The 24,689-nt window shown below is 39.6% G+C and overlaps 1 protein-coding gene and 1 long non-coding RNA gene across 5 annotated transcripts in view; one reads left to right on the forward strand and one right to left on the reverse strand.

Annotated features, from left to right (window-relative positions):
- CDC42EP3 (CDC42 effector protein 3) overlaps window positions 1-5,702 on the forward strand; it is a 33,716-nt gene extending 28,014 nt beyond the window's left edge. For all 4 annotated transcript variants that reach the window (XM_038176928.2, XM_072035658.1, XM_027453915.3 and 1 more), the window contains one exon: window positions 3,574-5,702. In XM_038176928.2, the coding sequence (XP_038032856.1) occupies window positions 3,876-4,637 (762 nt within the window). In that variant the 5' untranslated portion in view covers window positions 3,574-3,875 and the 3' untranslated portion in view covers window positions 4,638-5,702. The remainder of the gene's footprint in view (window positions 1-3,573) is intronic.
- LOC119716445 (uncharacterized) lies at window positions 5,146-24,643 on the reverse strand. Its single transcript, XR_005264507.2, has 3 exons — window positions 24,522-24,643; window positions 14,315-14,403; window positions 5,146-8,516 (listed from the first exon to the last, which is right to left on the reverse strand). It is a non-coding gene; the product is annotated as an uncharacterized lncRNA (long non-coding RNA).
- Window positions 24,644-24,689: the final 46 nt, after the last annotated feature.

A 24,689-nucleotide genomic window follows, 5' to 3' on the forward strand; every position in this document is an offset into this window, starting at 1 on the left:
TTATTTTTTTATTTTTTATCATTTCTTTGCCTGGGACACTGCTTAAGGATCTTGGGATTTGTGCACAAAGAGAATTTTGTACCTCGACCTTTATTTGTCTCTGGCTTTGTAAGCTTAGCTGTTGAGATACTTGCAGGTAGTCTGTGGAATAAACTGAGGCATCCATTGAAAACTTCGAGCTGTGTGGAAGGTGATGATTGCAGAGTGGCCGGAAGGTTCATGAGGCAGACTGAGAAGTGCCCCTGAAAACATCAGCCTTTGTTACCAAGCAAAACACTTCCATGAGAGTGTGAAGTGACAGGAATGAAGAAGAGCATGAGCTGCAGCCAGACTAAAACTAATTTTCACTGGGCTGGAGTCGCTGTCTTAGCTCATCTCAGATCTTGTTTTCTTCCCTAAACTGGAAGAAAAATCCTCTCACATTATTCTCGTAAGTGAAGGTCTTCTGCTGCAGGCTGTCAGTCAGGGGCTGTAGCTTTTTGGTTATTCATCTGGTTTTCTGGTAACTTCTTACTAAGTTTGGCTAAGCAGTCATTTAGTTTCTGAAATTAATTTAGTCAAAAACAGGCTCTTCTAAAACAGCTAGATCAGAAGAAGGTGCAACTTTACCATGTAGCCTGGTATCAGGATTGGAGCATGTTCTGGCCTTTCTCCAAACCAGTGTGTACAGGTGATCTCATTAAACCTTGTTGAATGCAGGGAGTGTGTGAGGTTCTTGTGAAAATTTGTGGACTGATTTTTTTTTTTTTTTAATTTTTCAGGAGTTGGGTTGGAAGCTTGGTCTTTTTAAGCCTTTCTTCGTTTGCCAAAGTCTAATTTTAAACTTCTTTTTTTAGCCAAAGACGACTTTTTTTTTTTTTTAACACGTGTTAAATACTGATATAGGTTCTTCCTTATTTAACTATAAAGGAGATATGAGTGACAGCAGTATTTTAAGATGAATGTTTCCAGATTGATGATGTATTTCAGCTGTTGAGAGGCTTAAGATCTGTACTGCTTTGGGCAGTAGCTGACTAAGAGGATAGGTATGCAGAAAGGAAGTGCAGTTGCTCTGAAGCCTACGTTATGCTGTATGGTGAAGGACCCTCTGTTGGGAAGGGAGCCCTAACCTTGTATTTACCAATTGTAATCTTGGGTTTTTCAGTAGGGTGGCTAGTGACATTTGCAGCAAGGGTAGCCATTGCTTTTAGCAGACCAAATGACGCTTGCAGTAAGCATCAGGTGTTTTGAACGTTCCCCTCTTCATATGCAAAACCTTTTTGGCACTGTCCAAATGGATGGCAAGGCCTTCACAAGTGCAGGGGCTGCAGTATAGGAATGGGGATTATAATTCCTGGCACAGGAGTCTCTGGCAGCATCCTCTGAAGCAGTGTGGTTTTACACTGCCCCTTACTGGGGCTCTCTCATAGTGCAAGAACTAAAAGCTACTGGATGCCCAAGAGTTTGCTCTATTTCAGGGGTTTGGGCTTTGGTTTTTTTTGTTCATGTTTTGGGGTTCTGTTGCATTTTTTCCCCAAGGTATGAGTTAAATTACATGTAGTACTCTCCTGTGTATCAAGATGCATTACTTGTAATAGTTGTTCTACGGTTCATTTTAATTTTTCTTGATGTTTCATTGTGTTCTTAGGGTTTGTTTGAAAACTTGCGGAGTTTGGTGATAATGGCCTTTGATACAGATCCAAACTGGTGGAAGCTTGGAATGACCAAGAAACTGGTCTTTCATTTTTGAACTAGGGACCATTAGGCTTGATTTTCGACCACAGGAGCACTGGGTTCCACATATTAAAACCACATTCCACAGATTAAAAAAATAATCTGAAAGAATGGGGGATTAGGACTAGAGGCAATTCTCTGTTATTCCTGGAGAGTGAGAGAGAGCTGAGTTCTCTGGCTAAACATAAAGCAACCTCACCATTCAGCTTTGTTTGCCAAGAATACAATTGTTGAGTTGAGGATGTGTGGCACAAGCAGAGATCTTCATTTTGGTATTGTAAGATACAAAAGGGAGTTAAGTCAATTAATACTTTTGATACGTAATGGGAATCTCCTAGCATTCTGTAGCTCCTGATGAGTTACCGTTTTGCTGTGTAGAAATGCAAGCAACTATAGTTTCAAAATTGAGCTTAGAAGTATAGAATGTCTTCTTAATTTATAGAACATTGAGCTTATTTTGTGTGACAGCGATAGCTGTTGTACTTTTGTGGGGAGTGATTTTAAGCAATATCTGAAGTGCAGTGGGTATCTTGTGGGAATCAAAAACCAAAATGCTAACCTGGCTAGGTTCCCAGCGCCCCTTGTGACACAAACTTAAGCACCCCACTGAAGAAACTAATTATTCAGGTTAACGGATTTGTGAAAATGCTTAAATACTTCTTGGCAATCTGGCTGTATAGCCAGTACAAAGCTTTAAAACTGATGGTTCTTGCTGAGCTTAATTTGATCAAGGAATATCTCTACAGGGGCATGCATAAAAGGAAGCCAGAGTACAGACAGCTTTCCTGGGTGTATTGCACACAGCATTTTTCTGTGCAAAAACTGCCAGCTGAGTTACAGAGGGAGCATGGAAAAGGACAGTGTGAGGGATTTGGGACTGAGTATTCTGGTGTGAATAATTCAGGAATGACCTGTGATGTTCTGCTCCATGGATTGAGTAGGGGAAGTTACAAAGGTGGCCAGGATAAAAATGCTTTTATTCTGAGATTGCTCAGGAAACAGGAACTGGTGCATTAAGAATGAAACACATCAGTAAGGCATTAATAGAGAGTATTTTTCCGTAACTTGTTGACTCACTAGCCTGTTAGCCTCTGTGGGCTGCTTATCTAAATTTTCAGAGACCACATTCTACGAGGAAGACTTAGTTTTAAAATGTTTCATTTGGGTGCACAGAGCAGCTCCAAGTCACCATGGCCTCACGGCTAACACCGTTCATGAGCTCCTAATTGCTATGAAGAACTCCTGTAGTTCAGACACTGTAGTCACAAGAGCTAGTCTCTTCTAAAACACCTACATCTGGATATTTCTAAGTAGAAACCTGGCCTAATACTTTCTTCAGATGCCTAAAATTGTCTTTTTTAGTAGGCACATTGATCAGAAATGTTATTTTTGACAGTGCATTCCAGCACTAAATGAGGATACGTGAAGTTCTCAAATCCAAGGTGGTCTCCTCCATTTCCAAAAAGGTTGCCTGAATGATTTAGTCAGTCTTTCTGGGTCTACCAAAGACTTAATGTTGTTGAACGGTATAGTTTTATTTCTGCATATGCTCTTGAAGAAAAACATTCAGATTGCCAGAATAAGGAGAAAGATTCAGATAGTGATGTTTATCACATGAACTGTGCTCAGCAACCGTGTCTAAGAAACTGACTTCAAAACAAGCTATAAAGTCAGAGAAAGGTTAGCTAGCCTTTGTTAATCTAAGCCCTTTTATCCTGCTTAATGAAGGGAAGCAACATCATAAAGCTAATCTGCAGGCTGGAACTGTCAGTACCATTACTAATTTTATTATTTTTTTTGTAAAAAACAGGGCTGAATGAACCATAAAAAAATAATAACCTGATTTTGTATCCCATGCAGGTTTTCTGAAGTTCTGGAAGTAGCAGGACGTTTGGTTGCTAGCTGACCTGGAACTTATGCTCCACTTTGGAAAGATCTGCAGTGGGAGCTGTTCACCTTCACATACCCTGTAGTTTTCTTCCTCAGAAGAAAAGGAGTTGACCTGCGAGAGTGGTACAAGGTGACAATGTAACATAGGTGATGCTGAAGGTCTCCTGAGAAGAACTGACCTTGTAAGAGGCTTCTCCTTCATCTTCCTCTCCCCTGCCTTTTTTTTTTTTTTTTTTTTTTGGTAACTCCCCCTTTCAGTATCTACAAGCAAGATGCCAGCCAAGACGCCCATCTACCTGAAAGCCGCTAACAACAAGAAAGGGAAGAAATTCAAACTAAGGGATATCTTGTCTCCAGATATGATCAGCCCACCACTTGGAGATTTTCGTCACACCATACACATTGGAAAAGAGGGACAACATGATGTTTTTGGAGACATCTCCTTTTTGCAGGGTAACTATGAGCTATTGCCTGGAAATGAAGGAGAAACCAGAGTTAGCCAATCTGATGGCCACAGTGAATTCTTAAGGGCAAACAGCACTTCTGAATCCATGTTTACAGAAACTCCATCACCAGTGCTCAAAAATGCTATTTCCCTGCCTGCCATCGGGGGTTCTCAAGCTCTGACGTTGCCCTTACTGTCCCCAGTGACATTTAATTCAAAACAAGAATCCATCAAGTCATCAAGAAATCCTAGGCTTAGCTGTGAGCCAGTAATTGAAGAAAAGTTGCAGGAGAAAAGTAAACAGATGGAGGATGGAGAATCATACAAAGATGACTTATGGGAGCAAAATGGTTCTTCCTCGCATTTTTCTAATGGTAGAGACAGTCACTCATCCAGCTTTTCTGATCGATGCACTGATTGGCAAACAGTTGATTTATTTGATGACAGTCAACTTTCGTGTGAACTAACCAAGACAAAGTCAGAAGAATCCCTTTCAGATCTTGCAGGCTCTCTTCTCTCCTTACAACTTGACTTGGGACCCTCACTTTTGGATGAGGTCCTCAATGTAATGGACAAGAATAAATCTTAGAGCTGGTACTCCTTGCTTTCTTGTAAGTGATTCACTTAAACAAAACCACCATCAACAAAAAACACCATTCAAGAGTAGAGACACTTAAAAATCAGCTGTATTTGCAGTTGTTTGACGGGTTTTCTAAAAATATTCATAAAGTACTATTTTTTTACCTATTGTTTTTCATGATTTTTATTACACTAAATTCTCATATCAGGAAGGTAAATTTTAATAACAATTTTCAGCAAACATAAAATGTTTTTAAGTACCAGTATAATGATCAGAAACTTAAGAAACAAAGTTTGAGGATGATACTGATTGTGACATTTGGTTAGTTCACTTCTACAGGCTTCTGAATACATGAGACTTTGTAAGTGTCAGAGAGGAGATGGGTATTATTCACTCTTACAAACTATTACAACAGCACGTTACATGTAGGCCTCTTTCTAGAACCTTGTGTGGGGTCTTGATTGTTGTTGTTTTTTTTTTCCCTAGTTCCATTTCTGTTATACCTTCACAGTAACTATTTCTGCAGCCTTATACTACCGCTCTATATTCAGATGTGAACAATTTGAAGGCTTTTTTTCAGCTTGAACACCTGGTCCAGAGTCGTGGCTGTTTTAAATGAGTATGCACAAATTTACACAAGTTGAGGCTTTGGGCCTGATATTGTATATGAAATGATATGTTGTAAACAGGTGACACATGCAAGATATTATGGTTAAATTATTTTAAAAGTTGAAATATATTTTTTGCGTGTATCTTGGCTTTTTACTGCAGAGCCTACACATACAGTATCTCATCAAAATAGTTGCTTGACATTATTGGTGCTCTTCTGAAAATTGTATATTTGTGTGTTTGAAAAGAAATATGTATTGATATTCCTTGCTTTTTTTCTTCATTTATTGCCACACATGCTTAAACTTGCAACCGATTATTTTAACTCTTCAAGAAGGCACTGGTTATTCACAACGCTTGTGATGTGTGCTGCAACAGCCGCTGTTTTGGGAAATGTGGATCCTTTAATACAGTACATGGATTGCATAGATATCTTGTGCAATACAATAAAAAAAATGAAATCGCTATGGCTTTGTGATTCAGTACATAGCCTCACCAAAACACAAAGTTTTGTTTTCTGCTGTAACAAACAGACTGCAGTAGAGTTGCAAAAATATGGGATCAAGGGGCAGATCAGACTGAGATACTATCCCAATTAATTTGACGACTGCAATCCAGTATGCTTCCTGGGGTTATAAGGGCAAACTTGGTGCAGGTAGGACCTTCTGGGATATAGGTTGTATTTTTTTTAAGTTTTCTCTGGAAAGCAGAGAGCAATACTTGGGTATCACTTTGGCACAGTGAAGTTAATGGCATGGTTCCCACAGCTTCCAGTGAAGCCTTTAGGTAAAAATCCTGATGCAGTTTGTGAACCAGTCTTGGGTCGATAACCACATGGCATCTCTATCATCTGATCAGAGCATGTAAGTCATGGAGGATTTAGTATGTATTATCTTCATCACCAACATTTCTAGGGAGTTGAGGTCAACTAATTCCGGTACTTCCATGTGTTTTAGGAATAATTTTGCCCATGACAGTAACTATTCCTACTTCTGCTCAAGCAGTTGTATTAGTGTGTTTTGTTGAGACATCTGCTTCCCATGCATATAAATGAGGAACTGTGATGTACAATGCCTAAAAGCTGTGCTTATTTTTAAGATAATTTTTAATTTTTGACATTGTATTCTGTGTGTAAGCCTGCATTAATTTTTGAGTGCATTCGTGGTACAGGAAAGGTGCTTCTGTGACTGTAGTGGGTTTTGTATTTTAGAAAGGAGGCTCAAGGATCTGCTTGGCCACTTGTTTCTAATAGGATCTGGGGTTTAGGACCTAATGAGAATTTAGGCCAAAACTTTCATTGGAATAAACTTGTCAGTCATTAGCATAGGGGAAATTTGGGTAATAGGTAATTTGGAAATAGGTAATTAGGCATTTTCTATGTAGACTAGCTTCACTATCATGAACAGAACAAAGTAGTTGTTGAATTAAAGTCAGTATCTTGCAGGACTCCTCCAAGTATTTCAGGAAAGCAGAAACAGATTCTTACAGCTGCTATTGCAGTTGTGTTATTTTTGCTTTGTCTTTTTTTATATGTCATTTCCTGGCTCCTGAAAAATGACTCGACATTTCAGGAGTTTTCAGTTTCTATCACCCTTTCTATGTAATTGCTCTTCTAAATTTGTAAATCCTTAGCTCTTACTGTGACGGTGGGTGGTCTGAGTTAAATGATTATCACTCCAGGCAGAAAAAAACACTGTGGTGTGGAGGAGCCTTTGCTTGAGTAAGAGCAGGAATTTTACACTGGCAATGTCAACTTCATCTTTCTTAAAGCATTTTTGTCACTGCCTTCAGAAACTGAATCCCTGATTTTTTTGCATCTGATCAGTCTTCCACGTAAAGCTTTAGGAGAGACAGAGTCAAAATGTGCCCACCTTCTGTCTTGACATGGTCTTCTGTAAAATGGTGCTCTGTGTAATCTGATCCAGCATCTCCCTTGTTACAATACAGGTTGCCAGATGCCAGATCAAAGCCTTGGATTTCTGGTTTGTGAGAAGTTCTGCCTTCCTGAAGCCTTGATAAAATTATACGTGGAAAGCTGACTATCCAAGGCAGCATTACTCTGGTTTCCTCAAAACTGAGATACTGCTGCAGATTGGCCTTGGAACAAGGGACTGGCAGGAGTTGCCTTGGATATCACATAAATTTTTTGAGACCACTACCCTAAAACGTCCAGTGAAGTCCTAAAGATGTAATCTAAACGCACCCAAGGAAGAAAGCAAGCCACCCAGATATGTTTGTTTCCTGCAGCAGTGTTAGCAGAGTTCCACAATTGTACAATCCTACAAACTGGGCTATGCACAGGCATACCAGCAAGTCCAGTATCATCTAAATCAACCACCCATGTCACAGTTCCCCTGCCAACCTAACTGGGGTGATCAGTATTGTGCCGAGAATGTCGTGTAACAAGCCAAATGCCGGGCCCACATTGATCTCTTTTCTTTCCTTTTTTTTTTTTCCCCTAATGAGAACCAAATCCAAAGCTTTAGAGGAAACTGAAAAGCAAAATAAACCTCCAAGCCAAATCACAAATCAAAGGGTGGAAAACAGCCTGATGAGGGTGCCAGAAACCTCAAGATAGGGGTTTGATGCAGTCTAAGCAGTTTTTTTTTTTTTTTTTTCCAAAGTCCATTGTATAGGTACGAGAAACTAATGACTTCCACAGCAACCTTACTTTCTTCCCCACATTGACAAGCTCTACATTAGGAAAATTTGCCAATCATTGGCATTTGCTTGCATTCATGCTCCTCAAACTTACATACACAGAAGGTCCCCACTTTGCTTCACCTGTTTCCCCGTAGCTCTACAAAGCGTATATGCAACAGAGCCATCTGGATTTGCTGGGAAAGGGGTATAAATAACTGCACAATATGTGAACACAACAGAAAAGGGGAGAAAACATAAAGTCTCAAGAGTGGCAAACAATACATCGTTTAAGAATCACTTCCTTCCTTCCTAGGCCTTTTTCCTTTTTGCATTTCTTGGTGTTAACAAGGAAGCTAGCTATCAGGGGTAGGGCTGAAAGGACATTCTCTAATTTGTGCAGGAAATTCTCAACAAGAATAGTTTGAGGCCAAGTTTCAGGAAAACGCAGGAGGACTTAACTCCTAGAAGGCATATTAGCTCAACATTTTCTTATTCCTGCTCGAATCAGTGAGAGAAGGGACGCTTCAGATGGCTGCCTCTGCGAGAATGTCAGTCGTGACCAGAATCGGCAGCAGCTGTTTGATATGTGACATATAAATAACCCAGATGCAAGCCTAGCAGGAAAGCTGTTGGACCCTGCAAAATGAGGCCAAATAAAGTTCAGATGATGCAAGGGGAAGCGAAGATACACACTAGACTTTATTCTAAGGAAAGGAATTAACAGTTGTTATAGGCGATTTAATTAAATTAGCAGCAACCTAATTCTGTTCTGCTGGCATTCATTGGCTTTTCCTAGGAGCACGAAGTACAGCTGTTTCCTACAAATGCTTTCATTTGGTGTGTTTTGAAGGGGGTTCCTGAGTCCCAATGTAGGGCTGGATCCATCTCTAACTGCTTCTCTCTAGTTAGCATTTTACAAGTGCTAGGAAATCAACAAAGCACCTCATACTTTGTTTACTTTTTAATCTTGTTATCTATTATGTTCTCTATAATGATTATAAAAGGGCTGATTTTCTCCTGGTATAAATTAGCATCATTCAAAGTCATGAATTCAGATTTCCACCAGGGAGAAATAAATTTCCCAGAATATTTACATGAAAGAATATTTTTCACAATAATACTGCAGTATGACCCTACACATCCTTCAGGCCATTTCTTTTCATCATTGTCTAAGACCGTTCTTTTTTAGCTTGTGCACAATGAAATTAGTACTTCAGCTTCGTGGATGGGCAACGTTTAGCCTGTGCTATGTTTTCTTTTTTTCTTAAGAAATTTATATATTGAGGAACCTTTCTTCTAGGAGAACGTCCTGTCAGGGTGCCACAGGAGCTGTGACAGAGGTGAAGACTGGAGCTCCACCTCTCCATGGAGCTCCAGCATCACTGGGGCAGGGACTGAAGGTGCTGGGCTGAGCTGGAAGGGGGCCCCCAAACCCATGGACAGGGCTGGGGGCCCCCATGTGAAGTCGTGCATGAATCAGAGCATGCTGAGCTGAGCTGGAGGGCTCTTGGGCATCACAGGACACTGAGAAGATCCAAGGGACACTGAGAAGATTCAAGGCACATAGGTCTCAAAAAAGAGGGAAGACTGAGCCTAGGCAGGTGATGAGAAGTAAGGTGCAACTCACTCAGCAGCCTCTGCAACTGCTTCCTGCCCACTTCTACAGTTCACTCTCTGTATGTGCCTTCAGTACCCTCGGATACTTCCAGAAAACTCAATGCAAGAAATAGTATGTTTTTACTCATTGAGTTTTTTCTTTACATTTTTTTTTTTTAATTCTTCAGACAAGCATTGTTTGCATTTCTGTGGAAATAAGGGGCTGAGTTGCTAGGGCAGAAGACAACCTTGGGCAAGCAATGAAAAGCAGTCAGGAGAGGCAGACAACAGCTTTTTTTCCTTCAAAACAATAAGATATGTCAGCCTAGTAAACAGTGCCCAGGAATATTGCAAAATACTCTACCTGAATCTTATATATATAGGATGAGCTCTATGTTACTCATTAGCTGCCTACACATGTGGTGAATACCTAAAATTTGCACCAAGAATCATATACAAGAAACCCATGCTAACTTCTATATGTTTAGGCAACTGGAAGGAAAAAACACATGTTAACTGAAAACGTTTACTCCCAGCTCTTTAGGCACATGTCTAGTGGCAATATCAGAGTCCAAAGATAGAAATTTATACGCTTGGAGTCCCAAACAGCTATCATTGCCATCTATTTTACAGTGCTATAGCTGGTGTTTGTTTTCTAATATTTATTTATATGAAACAGAATTCCAGCCATTACATTCTGTTTCTGAATGACACTGTAGGATGTCAGCTGTGTCTCCCAGGGCTTCCACCTATTCCTTTTTGGCAAAGCAGTCTGCTACAGGAACATCTGGATAGAAAAATTTCTGAGGACAGATTTTCTTTCTCCACCTTAATTTGTAGTGAACCATATCTGGTGGGTTGGAAAAACTGTGCGAATGGACTTACTCATGATATTTCTATTTCCTCTCCTGGCAGATAACTTGCACATATCATCCATTCATGGTTTACATATTTATATTTAATCATCAAGCATTTTCTAAATTCAGAAGAGCTTCACGTCACTTCTTGTTTTATCCAAACTCTAGCTCGCACTAGAAAAATGCAGATGGAGACAGCAACTTAGCAAGCTGACTGTAAATGGTGACCTTCTACATCCACATGATTGGAACAGCTTTCACTGTGTTTGGCTCGTGAAATGAGTTTTGAATGTAAGCCACAATTATGTTAAACAGGATTCTATAGTGAGCCCTAACTCCTTGTGATAGCATTGGGGAAATCCTAACTGCACTGAGGATGTGCACGCTGAGGAATGCCACTTCTCCTACTGGAAGTGACGTGCTTTCCAACACTGATAGCCACGTTTGCAATGGTGCAGTGAAGGGAGTCCAGGGCAGACAAACAACCTAATAAGAAGGAAAAAAACAGCAAGGGAAAGGTTCCTTTTTGACTACAGCACTAATGTGAACTTCTAGGCTCTCTTGGCTCCAGCACAGACTTCAGCTGTGGGCCTGAACTTTGGCAAATCATTTAATCTCTCCATAGTGCTGAGTCTTCCATCTCTAGAATAAGATAGATAACATCGTACTTCTATCAACTTTTGTCTGTTCTGTCTGCTCAGATAAAAAAAAGTAGGTAAATTGTTCCGAGGACAGCGCTTAGATAAACCACCTCATGCCTTGTAAGCTAAGTACTGTTATATGGAACTAAGAATGCTTTATACTATAGACAACATGGTATTGTAAATATGTATGCTCAATACATTTTATAATTTTTTAGTGATAGATGCCTCAAAATCACATCTGCTTTAAATGCCCATGTAAAAAAAAAATGCTCCTTAATAGTATTTGAAGAAGAAAATCTAGGCTTTACTCTCAGCTTGAAATATGATCAGTTATAAGGCAATATGATTACATGACTTGGAAAAGAGGGCAAGTGATGACTTCAGGAAATCTAATATTCAGGGATTGTCAGCAAGGCTTCTAATTTATTTGTTTCCTTATTATTATCTTTTCGGAACTGTGCTAAAGAGCAAGGACTGTCTTTTCCCATGCCTGCAAAGCACTTACTACAACCTGGCTGTCACCACAGTCCAAGAAATAGCGTAACACATGGCCAGCAGCAGAGGTTCACTGTGCCATGACATGTCAGCAGAGAGGTCAAATCTGTGCAGATCCAGTTAAGTGTGAACAGGTGTGACCAGACCACCATGAACCACCTACCTGGTTACGTTCTAAATATAGCAGGAGACACTCAACCCCAGAGATATTTGTAACCTTAAACCACCCTGTAGCCACAGACTATCTGACATTATTCCCTAGAGCAAGCAAGCAAGAGAAAGAGACATCTTTCTTTAATCTTTGCCACATCATGAAAAATATTTTATGCTGTCAATATTGTGGATTGCTCCCTGATGTGTCAGTAATCAAAGGATATTTTCCTTCCCTACTGTTATTGAATTAAAGGAGGAAAACTATATGTAGTCTGCATAGGGGGTAGCATGCTTTTACCAGATCACTTTAGCAGAGTGGAGGAGTCATAGCAAGTGCACTTGCACTTTGCACCTCACGTGAGAAGTAATGGATGAAGCCCAATGTGTGGCTGTGCCTCAGTCTGCAGGATTACTAAGTGCTGCTGCTTGCTAAGTCTCCGTACCTTTGTACCAACGGAGACTCCTGTAGGCTTTTCCACTTACCTCAGCAATTCATTCATTCAGACCGTGTTGGCACTGAGCTTATGGAGGCGCACGCTGAGGCTAAGCTCCTTCAGTGGAATAACACGAAGACGTAGCTAGAGCATGCCTAGCTTGTATCATACGCTCACAGAGCCACCTAGGTTGGAATCGACCTCCCAGATCATCACGGCCAACCATGAGCCAGACCTACTGAGTCTCATCACCAAACCACATCCCTTAGTGCCACGTTTACACATCTCTTAAATACCTCTGGGGGCACAGGGACTCCACCACTTGCCTGGGCAGCCCATTCCCAAAATTTGTCCACCCTCCCCATGAAGAAACTCTGTCTGGTATCCAATCTAAACCTTCCCTGGCACAACTCAAGGCCATATGTTCAGTTCCTTCTCCTGAAAACTGAACATGAATGGAAAATGGATATGTGCTGGACCACGCACCTTGCAAGTTGTCACTCGAATGAGTGTTTCCACTGTGCCTTGCTTTCTGTCTATCATATAACATGACAGGAAGCAAAATATAAATTACACGCTTTTCCATTTGTAGATCTCCTCCTGCAGTTATGAAAACTGAATTTGGATTTAAAAACCACTCTCTCCACTGTTAACTTGGATTTCCAAGGTGCAATCTGAAAGCTTCCTTACTACATTAAATCATAACTGTTTAGCCCTCGGCATGCTAGAAGATGCATCATGGCTAGAAGATGCAGGGGGTAAACCTGAGAAAAGAACATAAATTAGTGGCTGACCCACTGGGTAACGCATCTTTTTCTGATATAGGATAAAACTCAATCTATAACTTTATGGTAATAGTAAGACATAAGTATGCACAATCATAGAAATAAAGCAGAACTGATAACACATCATTGTTTCTAAGAACTTCTATGTCTTTGGGACAAAGGGAAAATCTTGTTTTATGGATTCCCTCAGATCTTAGCCTCAGAAGGCTCCTTTCTTGATACAGGCTTTTTTGCATTTGATGCATACAGGCATACTACACGAGGGTCTTTCTCTGCTCCCTAGCTGCTTATTTTCACCACGTTTGTGGCAAACAAACTTGTGTTTGTGGCAAAAAGCCAAACTAATAGTGTACTGTGTTGTATTCCACACTGCAGTCTATGAAGTCAGGTAAAGTGGAAATTGATGCTGAACTCAATGTTGTGTTTTGAGATCCAGATATGTGGTAAGTTCAAACAAGTTTAAACACTATGCAGTCCAATTTTGGACTGTTTGTTCATTATTTCTTAACACATCTTTTAATCTTCTGCGGACAATTCTATCTCTTCCTTTTTAGGAAATGTCTAAAAGATAGCATTTCAACTATCTCATAAAAACTTGATCATTGTCAGGCAGAGATATGCACAATTGGGCTTGTGCATGGCAATTTTTTGGGTTCTATAAACTGTTTCCTTTTAGGGGAGAATCTATTGATGAGAAACTTCCATTAGACTTAATTCAAGGGAGGCAGATATATGCTGTTGATTGCATTCTATACCTGCTTGTTCATATACATTGTATTTCCTACCAACAGTAATTTATATTAAAATAATTACCTAATACATTCCAGCTTTTCAGATCAACCAGATCTTTTCATTTGTGTATGCAAAAAGTCTGCACAGGATGGAGTCAGGGTAGGAAGGACATGAATTAATCTGAAATTTTGAACTACAACATTTTCTGTCAAAAACTCATGGAATATTCCATCCAGACACATTTCTTGATTCAATCTGCCTTTCTTCTGTACTTATTTTCCTGCCCAGTTAAAGTGGTTTTCTAGTTATGAATGTGCATATGATGTAGGAGACTTCAAAAACATAAGAAGTTTTTCTGCAGTTAGTCAGAAAACTGTGTCATGGGAAAATCTGCTTAGATACTCTGTTTGAATAAACCAAGTGTTTATCACTCCAACTGCAAAAGAATACCTTGAGAAAAGAAAAAAAAAAAAAAAGAAAAAAGACAGTTTTGTGGGTTTCCTTCTTTCCACAATGTAAGATGTTGCTTTAAATAGGATTTCATGTATGTTCATTACTCAGTAATGTCTGGGCTAGATAAAGAAGAAAAACAAAAAACAAAAGGGATCTCAAATCCAACCATAAAGCTGTAACCATTTACATGGTACTGTCCAAATCCCTAACATACAATTAGTCTTGATAAATTTAGGATTTCTTTACTATAAAGTTGCTTAACGAACTGAAAGCTGTAGATCTGACCTGAGGATAAGTGAAGTCCGTGGTATTCCATGAAGTTTTCTTGTTGAATATTCTTCGGGTCATTTTTATAGTGAAGCACGGTTTAGTTCCTGTGAAATAAAGGAAGAATTTTCACTTTAAAATTGCCTCATAGGTCTGAGTGCTTGTCAGAAAATAAACAGAAAATAGAGCTCTCTGCAGGAAGCTATATGAGTTCATAACACTCCAGTGGTTCTGGGTTTGGCCCCTTCCTCCTCCTCCCAGTCCCAGGCAACAAGGCCACAACAAAGTATTCAGAGACCTTCTTCTGGCCATCAACCCTTGACCACCGTAGAGACTAACAGATGTATGCAGAAATTAATACTGAGTTGGGAAATCCTCCACAGAATCACCAATAACATTTCCAGTAATACAAAGGTGGCCTTGGAAGCTTCCCAAACATCCCAGTTTAGACCATGAATCTGAAAAATAACCATTACAGAATCCTACTCTGGAATAATATAATTCAATATTCCTCAGAAACAAGCAGGTATCTCTTGAAATTGTGGATAGTCACCACTTGTTTTCTGTGGTAACTTATTCCTGATGTTTATCTTGGGGGAATTTCAAGATGATCTCATAAATCTTTTCAATCTCATCCATTTATAGGATTGTTTTCCCTTTCTCTTATTTGCAGTGCTAGATCCAACTGGCCCAAATCCTCCCTACAGTAACTGCTTTACACCAGAGATCATTTTTTTATTGCGTTTTATAAATAAATAGTTCAGATCTTTGGGTAAGATTACCCACTAGCTGAATATGCTGAAAGAGAGAATAACTGATACTTTTATAGGCTGCCTGCAAGCACTTACTGTACTAGATGAACAGTTTCTTCTCATCAGACAAAATGCAGTGAGGAATTTTAAAAAAGCAAATCTAAACCTGATTGTAAAGAGACTTGGCTCAAATGCTTTGCTTCTAACTCTCTGGTTAAGAGTTGTGAAGAGGAGTCAGTCCTTTTAAGACAGACCAAGGCCATCCAAGGAAGGCCTCTCTGCTGCACATGGAAATGCTGCAGCCCCATGGGGAACTCGGAGTCTCCCTTCAGCAATAGGGCAGAAAAAAAGCAGACTTTTAGACACTTTTTTTTGACCTATTCTGAATAGATTTTTAGAAGAAATGTCATCAATAGCATGAGAACTCAAGGCCATGAAGAGAGTCTGAGCTGTTACGTACAGTCTCTGAATGTTGTACAACACTAAATTCTAGGAACAGTCATAAGCTTGCTAATATGTAAAGGCAAAGCCTCTTTTTACCAAGATATTTATTAATAGATCACAGCAAAACTCAAATAGCTCTGAAATTATTTTTCTAAGTTCCTAAGATGTCTAGGAGCATACATCCTAGAAGAAGCTGCTCTAATGAAATGGTGAAGAATCCTTAATTAAAGCTAAGACACCTGCCTACGCTTCTCAAAAATAGTCTAAAACATAAATCATTTTATAGCAGTAATGACAATCATGACCACACCTTTTCCCCACTCGCTCTCTTTCCCCATTATATATACAATTATATATCTATTGTATATATCCATAGCAATAAGTAAAAATCCATTGAAGTCTGAATGTGACTATGTGCCTATAAAGCTTACTGTAGGCAATCACGCAAATTATTTTTACATTTAGTCACGAATGCAGTGAGTTCTGAAGATTATCCCTAGTTCTACAAGGGAGACTTTCCAACTGCAGTAAAGCCAAGTCCCTGTCTCTCGTGCTCGTGAGGGAGCCTGGACTCGTTTCATTGTTCTCGTGGAATGCAGCTGCTGTGTGAAGGTCCTGCTGGCAGCTGGAGAGGCAATGGATGGAGTTATTTCAGTACATGTTCGTTTGGAGACTAAGTCTTAAAAAGATAAAACTGCATTAAAGTATCACAGTTATCAAGCCCCATCTCCCACATCACAGCTAGTCACGTTATATAGTCCCTTTTATAGATATGTCAAGCTCCATCTTAAGCTCTTTGTTTTCACTGCTGCTGTCATAACTCCAGCATTTCACTCTTAGAGCAATCTCTCCCTTGTTTTTCCAGACAAAAATCATTACGGGTCAGTTTGTACCCTCGTGCCAGTGCTGTCTTTCACCCTAAATAGCTTTTCCTCCTAGTGTTTACCCCTCTTCAGCAGCGTATTTGTCGACAGCATTCATTTTCTCCCTCGATCTTCATTTTGCTAGACTAAACAAGCTGCTCTACTTAAATCTCTTAAAAGGCCTTTCATTCCCTAATGACCCTCCCAGCTCCTTTCTGCAAACATTCCAGTTTCAGTTCATCCTTCCCGTACGTGGATGCTCACGCAGTTTCCGAAAAGTGATTCCACCAGAACCTGGACTTTCCCAGTCTGTACTGGAAGGCTCTGCTAGAGTCTGGGGTGTAGATCAGCAATACCAATTCCCTGCATCCTGCACAGGCTGGGAAGCTGCTACAGACAGCAAAGCAGTGAAGCAAGATGCTAGGGCTGAATTTTGTTGCTAAGCAGAAAGCCTGCCAGGCAGTGAACCTGTTAGGGGCTACATCACCCTACCTGTTCTTATTCCTAGCTAAATATTACAGTAACATAATACTGAACTCCTGAACTTCCAGGTCACTGTGGTCAGGCCTGCTTCTGATGGGGAAATTCAATCTTGGGCATAAGCAGACATTATCTGGATACCTAATAGCACTGAAATTCTTGAAAGAACCTAAGAGTTATTAAACACTTGTGTGAATTAGATGCTTTTTTCCACAATACCTTCCTCTTGCTACAAGGCCATCTTTGTGCCCCCATCACTTCCAGCTGGCTGTTCTCAATCCAGCAGTTGATTTGGTAGAAAGCTGGAGGGTTGTGCTGCATGCATTTGAAAGGAAAACCCCACAGACCTGGATCCTACCCACCCACTATTAGCACTGCATGCTGCCTCCTGCAGCCACAGTTGGTTCTCTGCTGGTCTGTTACGGAGCACAAAGCTGCTGCCACCAGGAAAACCTCAGGTAAAAAGATGCAACTGAACTATGGCATGAATGCTGGCGTGAAATCTCCAAGGTTTTTCATGCATCTCACCCTTGATTGAGAAGATGCTGCAGGGTCCCCCAGTTCTGTGATGTCTGGAATCTGGTAGAGCTGAACCAGCACTGAGGGTCTTCTTCAGGACTGGGGGAAAGGGAAGCGTACCACAGAGGTGGCTCTCATTCATCCCTCCTAGAAACAGTGACTATGAATGTGTAGTGTGGATGTGTTCTTTCGTGCTGATTCTCATTTTCTGAAAAAATTCATCTTATTTTTTCATGCCTTTGTGAAGAGGAAAACAAAAATCCTGAGTATATTTAGACAGATCTAGTTTCAAAATCAGGTGAAATGCTTGTGACATTTAAAGTAATGGCAAAACCCTCGTTGGCTTTCCTGGGGCCCAGATAGCCTGGATGTTAACCATAAGGTATAGTATCACTGCTTCTATTTGTTTTTCTTTTTGGCAAAGCCAAAAAATCTGCACAAGGTTTATTTTCTAACAGATTTTAATAGTTGTAATGCAAATATTATTGCAGAGAATGTGAATTACAGCAATATGTGACAACTGAGTAAGAGGTCCTCAGCTGCTGAAAATTGTCACAGCTTAGCTGAAATTACGTTATGTTAGCATAGAAAGCTCCCCACACATTTAAAACACAGGAATAGCTAAGGTGTTAGGAACTTTAAACGTGTGGGAAACAACTTAATGAGTCAATTTGATTTAGTGGTGGGAAGCCCCTAGCTTCATGTATTGCAGAAGTTCTCCAGACTACACTAAACTGAGTAACATACCCAGAATGTAAAACGTATCAACTCTGAAAGAAACGAAGCCATTGTTATGTATTACTGGCTGCAAGCACAGACCCACAAGTGCAGAAATAATGTGGAAAAATTACTGGAAACTCTTATTTAAAATATTTTACCTTCCAAAATAATTTCTTCAAGTTGTAAGAACTAATGCATCCTGAACAAAACAGTGCTTTTACTATAAACCTTTAAAAAGGAAAAAGCTTCAGCACAGAAAGCCTGCAGTTAAATCTCTGATGATTTAGGTTTTTTCCTTTGCTAAGTGTTCATAATTTATCAGAAAACTCAAGGGTTTTCAGAAGAATAACTTCATGTTCAGTCATTTTGAAGCAACTTTGGGTTTTTCCTTTTGTTTTCAATTTGTTATAGTTGCATTCCTTCTGAGTGTGAAAAATAAAACAAGTATTTCTAAGATATAAATAGTTTAGGATGAGATGAGTAATTAACTGAGAAGAAACCAGAGTTGATTGGTGATAGATCTAAGTGACATGACAATAAAATTTCATTCTTTCCTCCTAGCTTAGCACTGAGGAGGTGATGATTTTATGAAACAATGCTCCATAAAAATACAATGTATTGCAGAACATGATTATACCTCCCAAAAATATAAAGTAACAACAGAAAATAAAGAGGAAAATTACCTCTTAATTTACACGAGACAAAAGACATGCAAATGTTGTTACATTAGGTCATTTGAAGAGTTTTTCCTGGTTTTCTTGCTACAGTTTTGGAGCTTGGGAAACTAGCCACCCCCACAGTGAAAATGCCTTACATTTTCTCCAGCTGTCACCAGGTCTCACTCACCTGCCAGCTCTGGACCCTGCTCCTTCTCAGAGGTAGGAATGGTAGCTGGTAAGGAGGTGGCACATTTTTCACAGTTTGACACCCTTCTTATTACACCTCCAATATTTTGGTTTTCTTCTCTCAAAGTAAAGGAGTGCAAAGAAAAAGACCATAAAGGACTCAAGGTATAAAATAGTTTACGCCTCCTTTTTAGACCAAGATTAATAATGCCTACATTGCACTAATAGAACTAGTAAAGAGATGCAACTTCATGTAAAAATGTAAATATAAATAAAACAAATACATGTATTTGTTTTATGAAAATGGTTATTAAGAGAAGTTATTTTCATCTCTCTTCAAAGAATTATAAATAGATGATTGAAATAAAGCACGTTGGTTCTACATTATCTTGCCATACTCCATTCTTACTTTTACTTCTCTGTAGATCAAGTGTTAGAGAATCTTTGAGTATCAATGTGCCGATTGTACTGAAATAAAAGATTAAATTAATTGAAAAGAAACAAGACTTCCTGGATCCTCTCTTACCATTCATCCAATTAAAAAGCTTAAACTTCCCTTAAATGTCAAAGACCTGTGACATTCAAATACCTATTGCAAGCCACTTTATAGCTTTGATTTAAAGCAGCAGCTGCCAAGTGAAAAATATAACTTTGACTTCACCTTGTAAGACAATGAAGATCATTGATGAAAATTGCATGCCTACCGTTTGTATTATACAACAGTTTTATAAAGTCAGGTTCAGGGAGAAGGGAAAGGGAATCACTGTTATTACTAGATAAGCCACAGGTCACTAGAGGGGTCTACCCACATTAGTTTTACTGCCATGAAGTTTTACAGAAGTTCCTTACTGCAGATGAACATGTTTATCCAAAAGCAGCTTGTTCTAGAAGCTGCAGTAGCTATTTCACTGTAACACATTTACATATGGGTATCCACCCAACAGCCTTTCCTGTATACAACTATTTTGGTAAAACAGTACACTAATCAAAACAGTTATAATAGTAAACCTGTTTAAAGTATAGATATCAGATTTGAATGACCTTTTAATTCTTCATAATCCAGTGGAAACTTCTTTTTCTTCCATTTTAGGAAATGTCCTTCAAGATTAATTTATCTGGCAGAAAGATCGTCACAGGGAAACAATAGATGGGACAATTGAGGTCTTCTGACCTCAGTTTTCCTGCTGATGTTGCGCAACTGATGTGAATGTCAAATTTGTTGGTACAAAAGTCAATGTGAAGGAACCCAAAATTATCAAAGCTGGGAATGCTGTAAGGTTAAATGTAAAAATAGTCATTTTAAGCTCTTAAGTGAGCCAATTATTTGTGTTACTTAGAATCACCACTGAAACTATTTAGTAATGCAGTCGCACTATCTGGGGTAAAGCAAGCTCAGGTTCATCTGTACTACCTACCGCTGTTATTGCTAGAGAATACTGTTAGAGAATGTACAGCCGGTGTCAATTTTAGAATGATTATCTGCTGAAATAGTAATGGTAGGGTTATGCCTAGCTGGAGAGCCATTCTGATGAAAAGCTTGTGCTCTCCTTGGATTTCTGCTGCTAGGATCCATCTCCTTTACCTTTTTCCTTATCTGCAATGAAGATGACTGTGAAGGAAAGGGGAAAAATGGTAAGGTTGCTGACTCTTTTTAATAGCAAGTATAGTCATTGAAAAGGGCATTGCAAATGGAGTTCTGTGCTCTGTCCTGACAAAGACTCCACAGCTTGTTCTTCTCTTTCGCCTTAGGAGCAGAAGTGTTGCATATATGTCAACTGGACCATCCCACAGGCTTCCTGAGGCAAAAGTGGTCTCCTTAGCAACAGCCTTTGAAAGACAAGGAGGAAATTCCCCAGTCTCTTCGACCTGGAGCCCTCCCTCTGGGGACCAGCTGCTGTCTTTTGTCTCTAGCTTCATTTTTAAAACATTTTAGCTTTGATCTGTGTTTATATTGACAAAAAGAATCTGTATAAAATAAAAGAGGAAAGATCAGCTGTATAAACCTGCAGGCTGCCTCAGCAAGAGCTGGAAGCAACAACACTGAAGATAGAGATCTTCAGTATATTCCATTAACGTACAGAGGCAAGTAACCTGGCATTATTGCTGTCTTCAGTAGTTCTTGCAAACAAAGTGAAGTAGGTTTTTCCACATGGATAGATAGCAGAGGCTGCTTACATTCCCTCTTCGCTGCAGACCACATAGCTTTATGGGACCTGGCTTCAACAACAGCCCTGAAAATATTAACTTGTGTTTCATTTCAACCGTGTGAGAACTCTATTGATGCTAGGTAAAAATAAACACGTTCATAAAACATTGTAAGCCCAGGTTATCTGAGATCTGTCTGTTACATCCATGTCAGCCTACTGCAATACGAGGAACTACGCTAACACATTGCTGGCTTTTTATGTGGAAAATGTTAGTAGGTCATTGAATTACAGCTTTTGTGCAGCTGCAGTGCACAAACAGCTTGAGAAAGCAAGTGTAAATCAAAAAATCCATGCTGTCATGCTCTAGGAAAACATTTTAAGGAACAGGGCTAAATCCCACCTGTATCTATTCAGCAACTTCCTAGCTGCTTAAAAAAAAAAAAAAAAAAACAAAAAAAAAAACAAAAGCTCCACTCGAAGCAGCATTAAGAGCAGGTGATGCCACTGCTCATGGAACAGCTCCAGTCTGAGGAGCATGGATAAGGTTAGAGTCCTGGCGAGGTCAACAAACTGGCTTCGGGTATCTCCTAACGAAGCAGTGGTAGAAGTTGAGACATGGGGTCCTAGCTGTTGCCTTGAGCTACTATTTCCCCCAACGTGGTACTTCAGAAAAGTACTTCAGAAAAGGAATGATATGCTATCTCTAGACAGAGTGTTGAAGATGCATGGTACTGGCTGGCTTACATAGCAGTGAGTAAGCCTGGTCCAATGCCAGGCTTAATGCAAAACTCTTCTGCATATACATGTTTATACTCTGGCTCCCTTTCTGCCCCAACAAGTGACTGAGTGAGCCAATGCCTAAGATTGAGTTTGTTTCACTTGGTGGAAGCACAGCAGTAACACTCAGTGTGCTTCTTTGCCTCTTTCTTCTGTTGCTTCTCTGCCTGGGAAGACTACAGAACATGCAAACTTTGCGGACACGATTTTACCTCCACTTCTTCCTACACCATTATTCATGAGGTGGGAACACAAGGTGGCTTATGCAAATATGCCACTGTGTAAATCAGTCACCTCCTAAAACTGAACACTTCAATGTAACTTGTAAGCAAGCCCATCTAAAACTGATATTGAAGTTTCTGCTTTGCTATGAAATGATTTTGTTAAGAATACAAACAAAATAGTGTTAGCTTGAGACATTTTCTTCTGTGATTTCATTTGTAAGAAAAAGAAAACAAGCTAGGAGTGCTAGCAAACATCAGAGCTAAGAAATTTCATAGGGTGGTTATATGGCAGAGTTCTGGAAAACTTCTGTCTACTGCAACTCGTAGATATTAACACAAGCAGCAGACTAAACATTTGTACCCTGTTTGTACTGCCAGCTGACAAATGAAGGTAATTAATGAGCAGCTATAAGGTGGAAGAGTCTGGAAAATAGCAAAGCTTGTCATCTCAAAATGCATAGCACTGATGCCATAGTATTGATTTAACTGCATTACTGTTGCTAAGCAATCTTACATAGTTTCATATTATGTATTGGCATTTGTAGCTAATTACTTTTTCCTGTTTCTTTAGGATCAAATTATCCTCCTCAATATTTATTGTTAGCTGGACGTTAAACAAAAGAAATATCCCATACCAATGCAACTATTAGAGTCAAGTGTTAATAGGATTAGACAGTTGTCAGGTTATTTTGAAGTTACATTTCTTTTTTTTTTTTTTCCAATATAGACTCTGCTAGTGGATAATTATAGCGAATGTGTTTAGTGAAATTAAAATCAATGGCATCTGTTTCATTGTACATTGGGGAAATTGCCAATATTGACAAAAAATAGATTTTCCAAACACCCTTTATAAGTGACCGATTCTAAATAAAACAGGAAAACAAAGATGCATGACTGTACACCACTTGTCTTACCCTATTTCTCTATCTGTTTACTGATTTCTCTAAAATCAGTAGTCATGTAAGGTGAGTTAGCTGTATTTGCCATTAAGTAAGTTGTAGAGTAACCTCCAAACTCGCAGCCCTCTGCAGGCTCTTGGGGCATCTGATCCTCAGTGTAATGAGGGAAGGCACACTCTAGACTAAGCTTTCAAGTCAGCTTTGTTAGAAAATGTACTCCTCGTCTGGAAGGCTATCAGCCTAAGGCCTGATACAATCTGAGGATGATAATTGTGCTTTGTAATAAAACGGGAACAATCACAATGGCCTGGCCAGACCTGACCTACTGCCTATGCTATCCAGAAATTTCCATGGTTATCCCCAAAAACTTCATTAGAAAGCATCTTTTTATAAAGACAGCTAATTCAAATTTAGGGAGTGCAAAATATGCTGAGTTTTCTATACCTGCGGTAAACTGCTCCTGTAGTTATTTCTATCAGTGTTTAAAATGTTTTGTTTTTCCTATTTAAAATTTGCTGACTTAAACTTCAACCACTGCATTTTGTTATGCCTGTGTCTTCATAGTAGAAACTGTTCAATCTACCTTCAGCATTGACAAAAACTATTCTCTCTAGGGGATGAGAAGGGGGATAGAATTCAGGCCAGAAAGCAATAGATCGGCTCTCTGGTTTTCCAAGAGAAGAATAAAAAGGTATGTTTCATTACTTCCTAAATTTTAATCACACCCAAGAGCACTTGCCAAGATTACGCCAATAGGAACATGTTATCAGATCAATCCATACGCAAATTATAATGCTTTCTTTTGCACAGCCTTTTACTCACGTGTGATTTTTTGGAAAAGTATTCACATTCCACTTCAGAAAAGCTGCAGGCATTTGTACAAGCACATTAGCTTGCATAGAGGAATATTATTATTATTATTATTTTTTGTCATAGAAAGAAGGAAACTCATTGCTGATAGTCCACGTGAGCAGGGAGGGTCACAGTGCTAGCTGCTTGAGCAGGCCACAAAATGGCGGCAGCACTTCACTGGTAGCTACCAGTAACTGAGGGGAAGCTACCAGTAACTGAGGGGAAAGAACTAACAATGCCAGAGAGCTTCTGCCTTTCTCATACACTTGAGTTTGAGTTTAAAATAAAACAAAGATTGAAATTCAATAAACAGATCAAACATGGACAAAAAGAGGCTCCATCTCCCTTCCTTCCTCAAGCCATCCCTCCTGCTCTCAGCTGCTGACCTCCTTTCTCACACCAGCTCTGGCACACTTTGAAGCCTTCTGTGATCTAATTTCACTCATTAATACGGCAAGGAGATATTCAAATTTTTCATTGCAGGTTTGGGGGTTTTTGTTATGTTTTTCTGGGTTTTGCTAATAGAATTGGCACAAAGGAAGGGCTCTGGCAGGGCCAACACCATCCTGAGGGTAAGGAGGGAAGGTGAGGCAGGTGGATGCACACACTCCATTTGGCAGCAAGAAGCTTTAGATCAGCCTGCCGAGCATTTTGAAACCATACACTTAAGTTCTAACCAGAGTGTCATAAATATTTGCGATACCTTTAGACAAAGGGACAAAAGTCTGTCAGGGATCCAGGAGGCAGCATGGTGGCAGGAGCTCAGGCTGCTGGAGACCTGCCTGCAGCTAGGAGATATTGAGAGCAGAAGGCTTCCTCTCAGACCTCTTGCTTTCATGGTTGTGTTTCAGTGAGGGCCTGTATTTATCAC

This window comes from Anas platyrhynchos, chromosome 3 (genome assembly GCF_047663525.1).
Source record: "Anas platyrhynchos isolate ZD024472 breed Pekin duck chromosome 3, IASCAAS_PekinDuck_T2T, whole genome shotgun sequence".
NCBI lineage: Eukaryota > Metazoa > Chordata > Aves > Anseriformes > Anatidae > Anas > Anas platyrhynchos.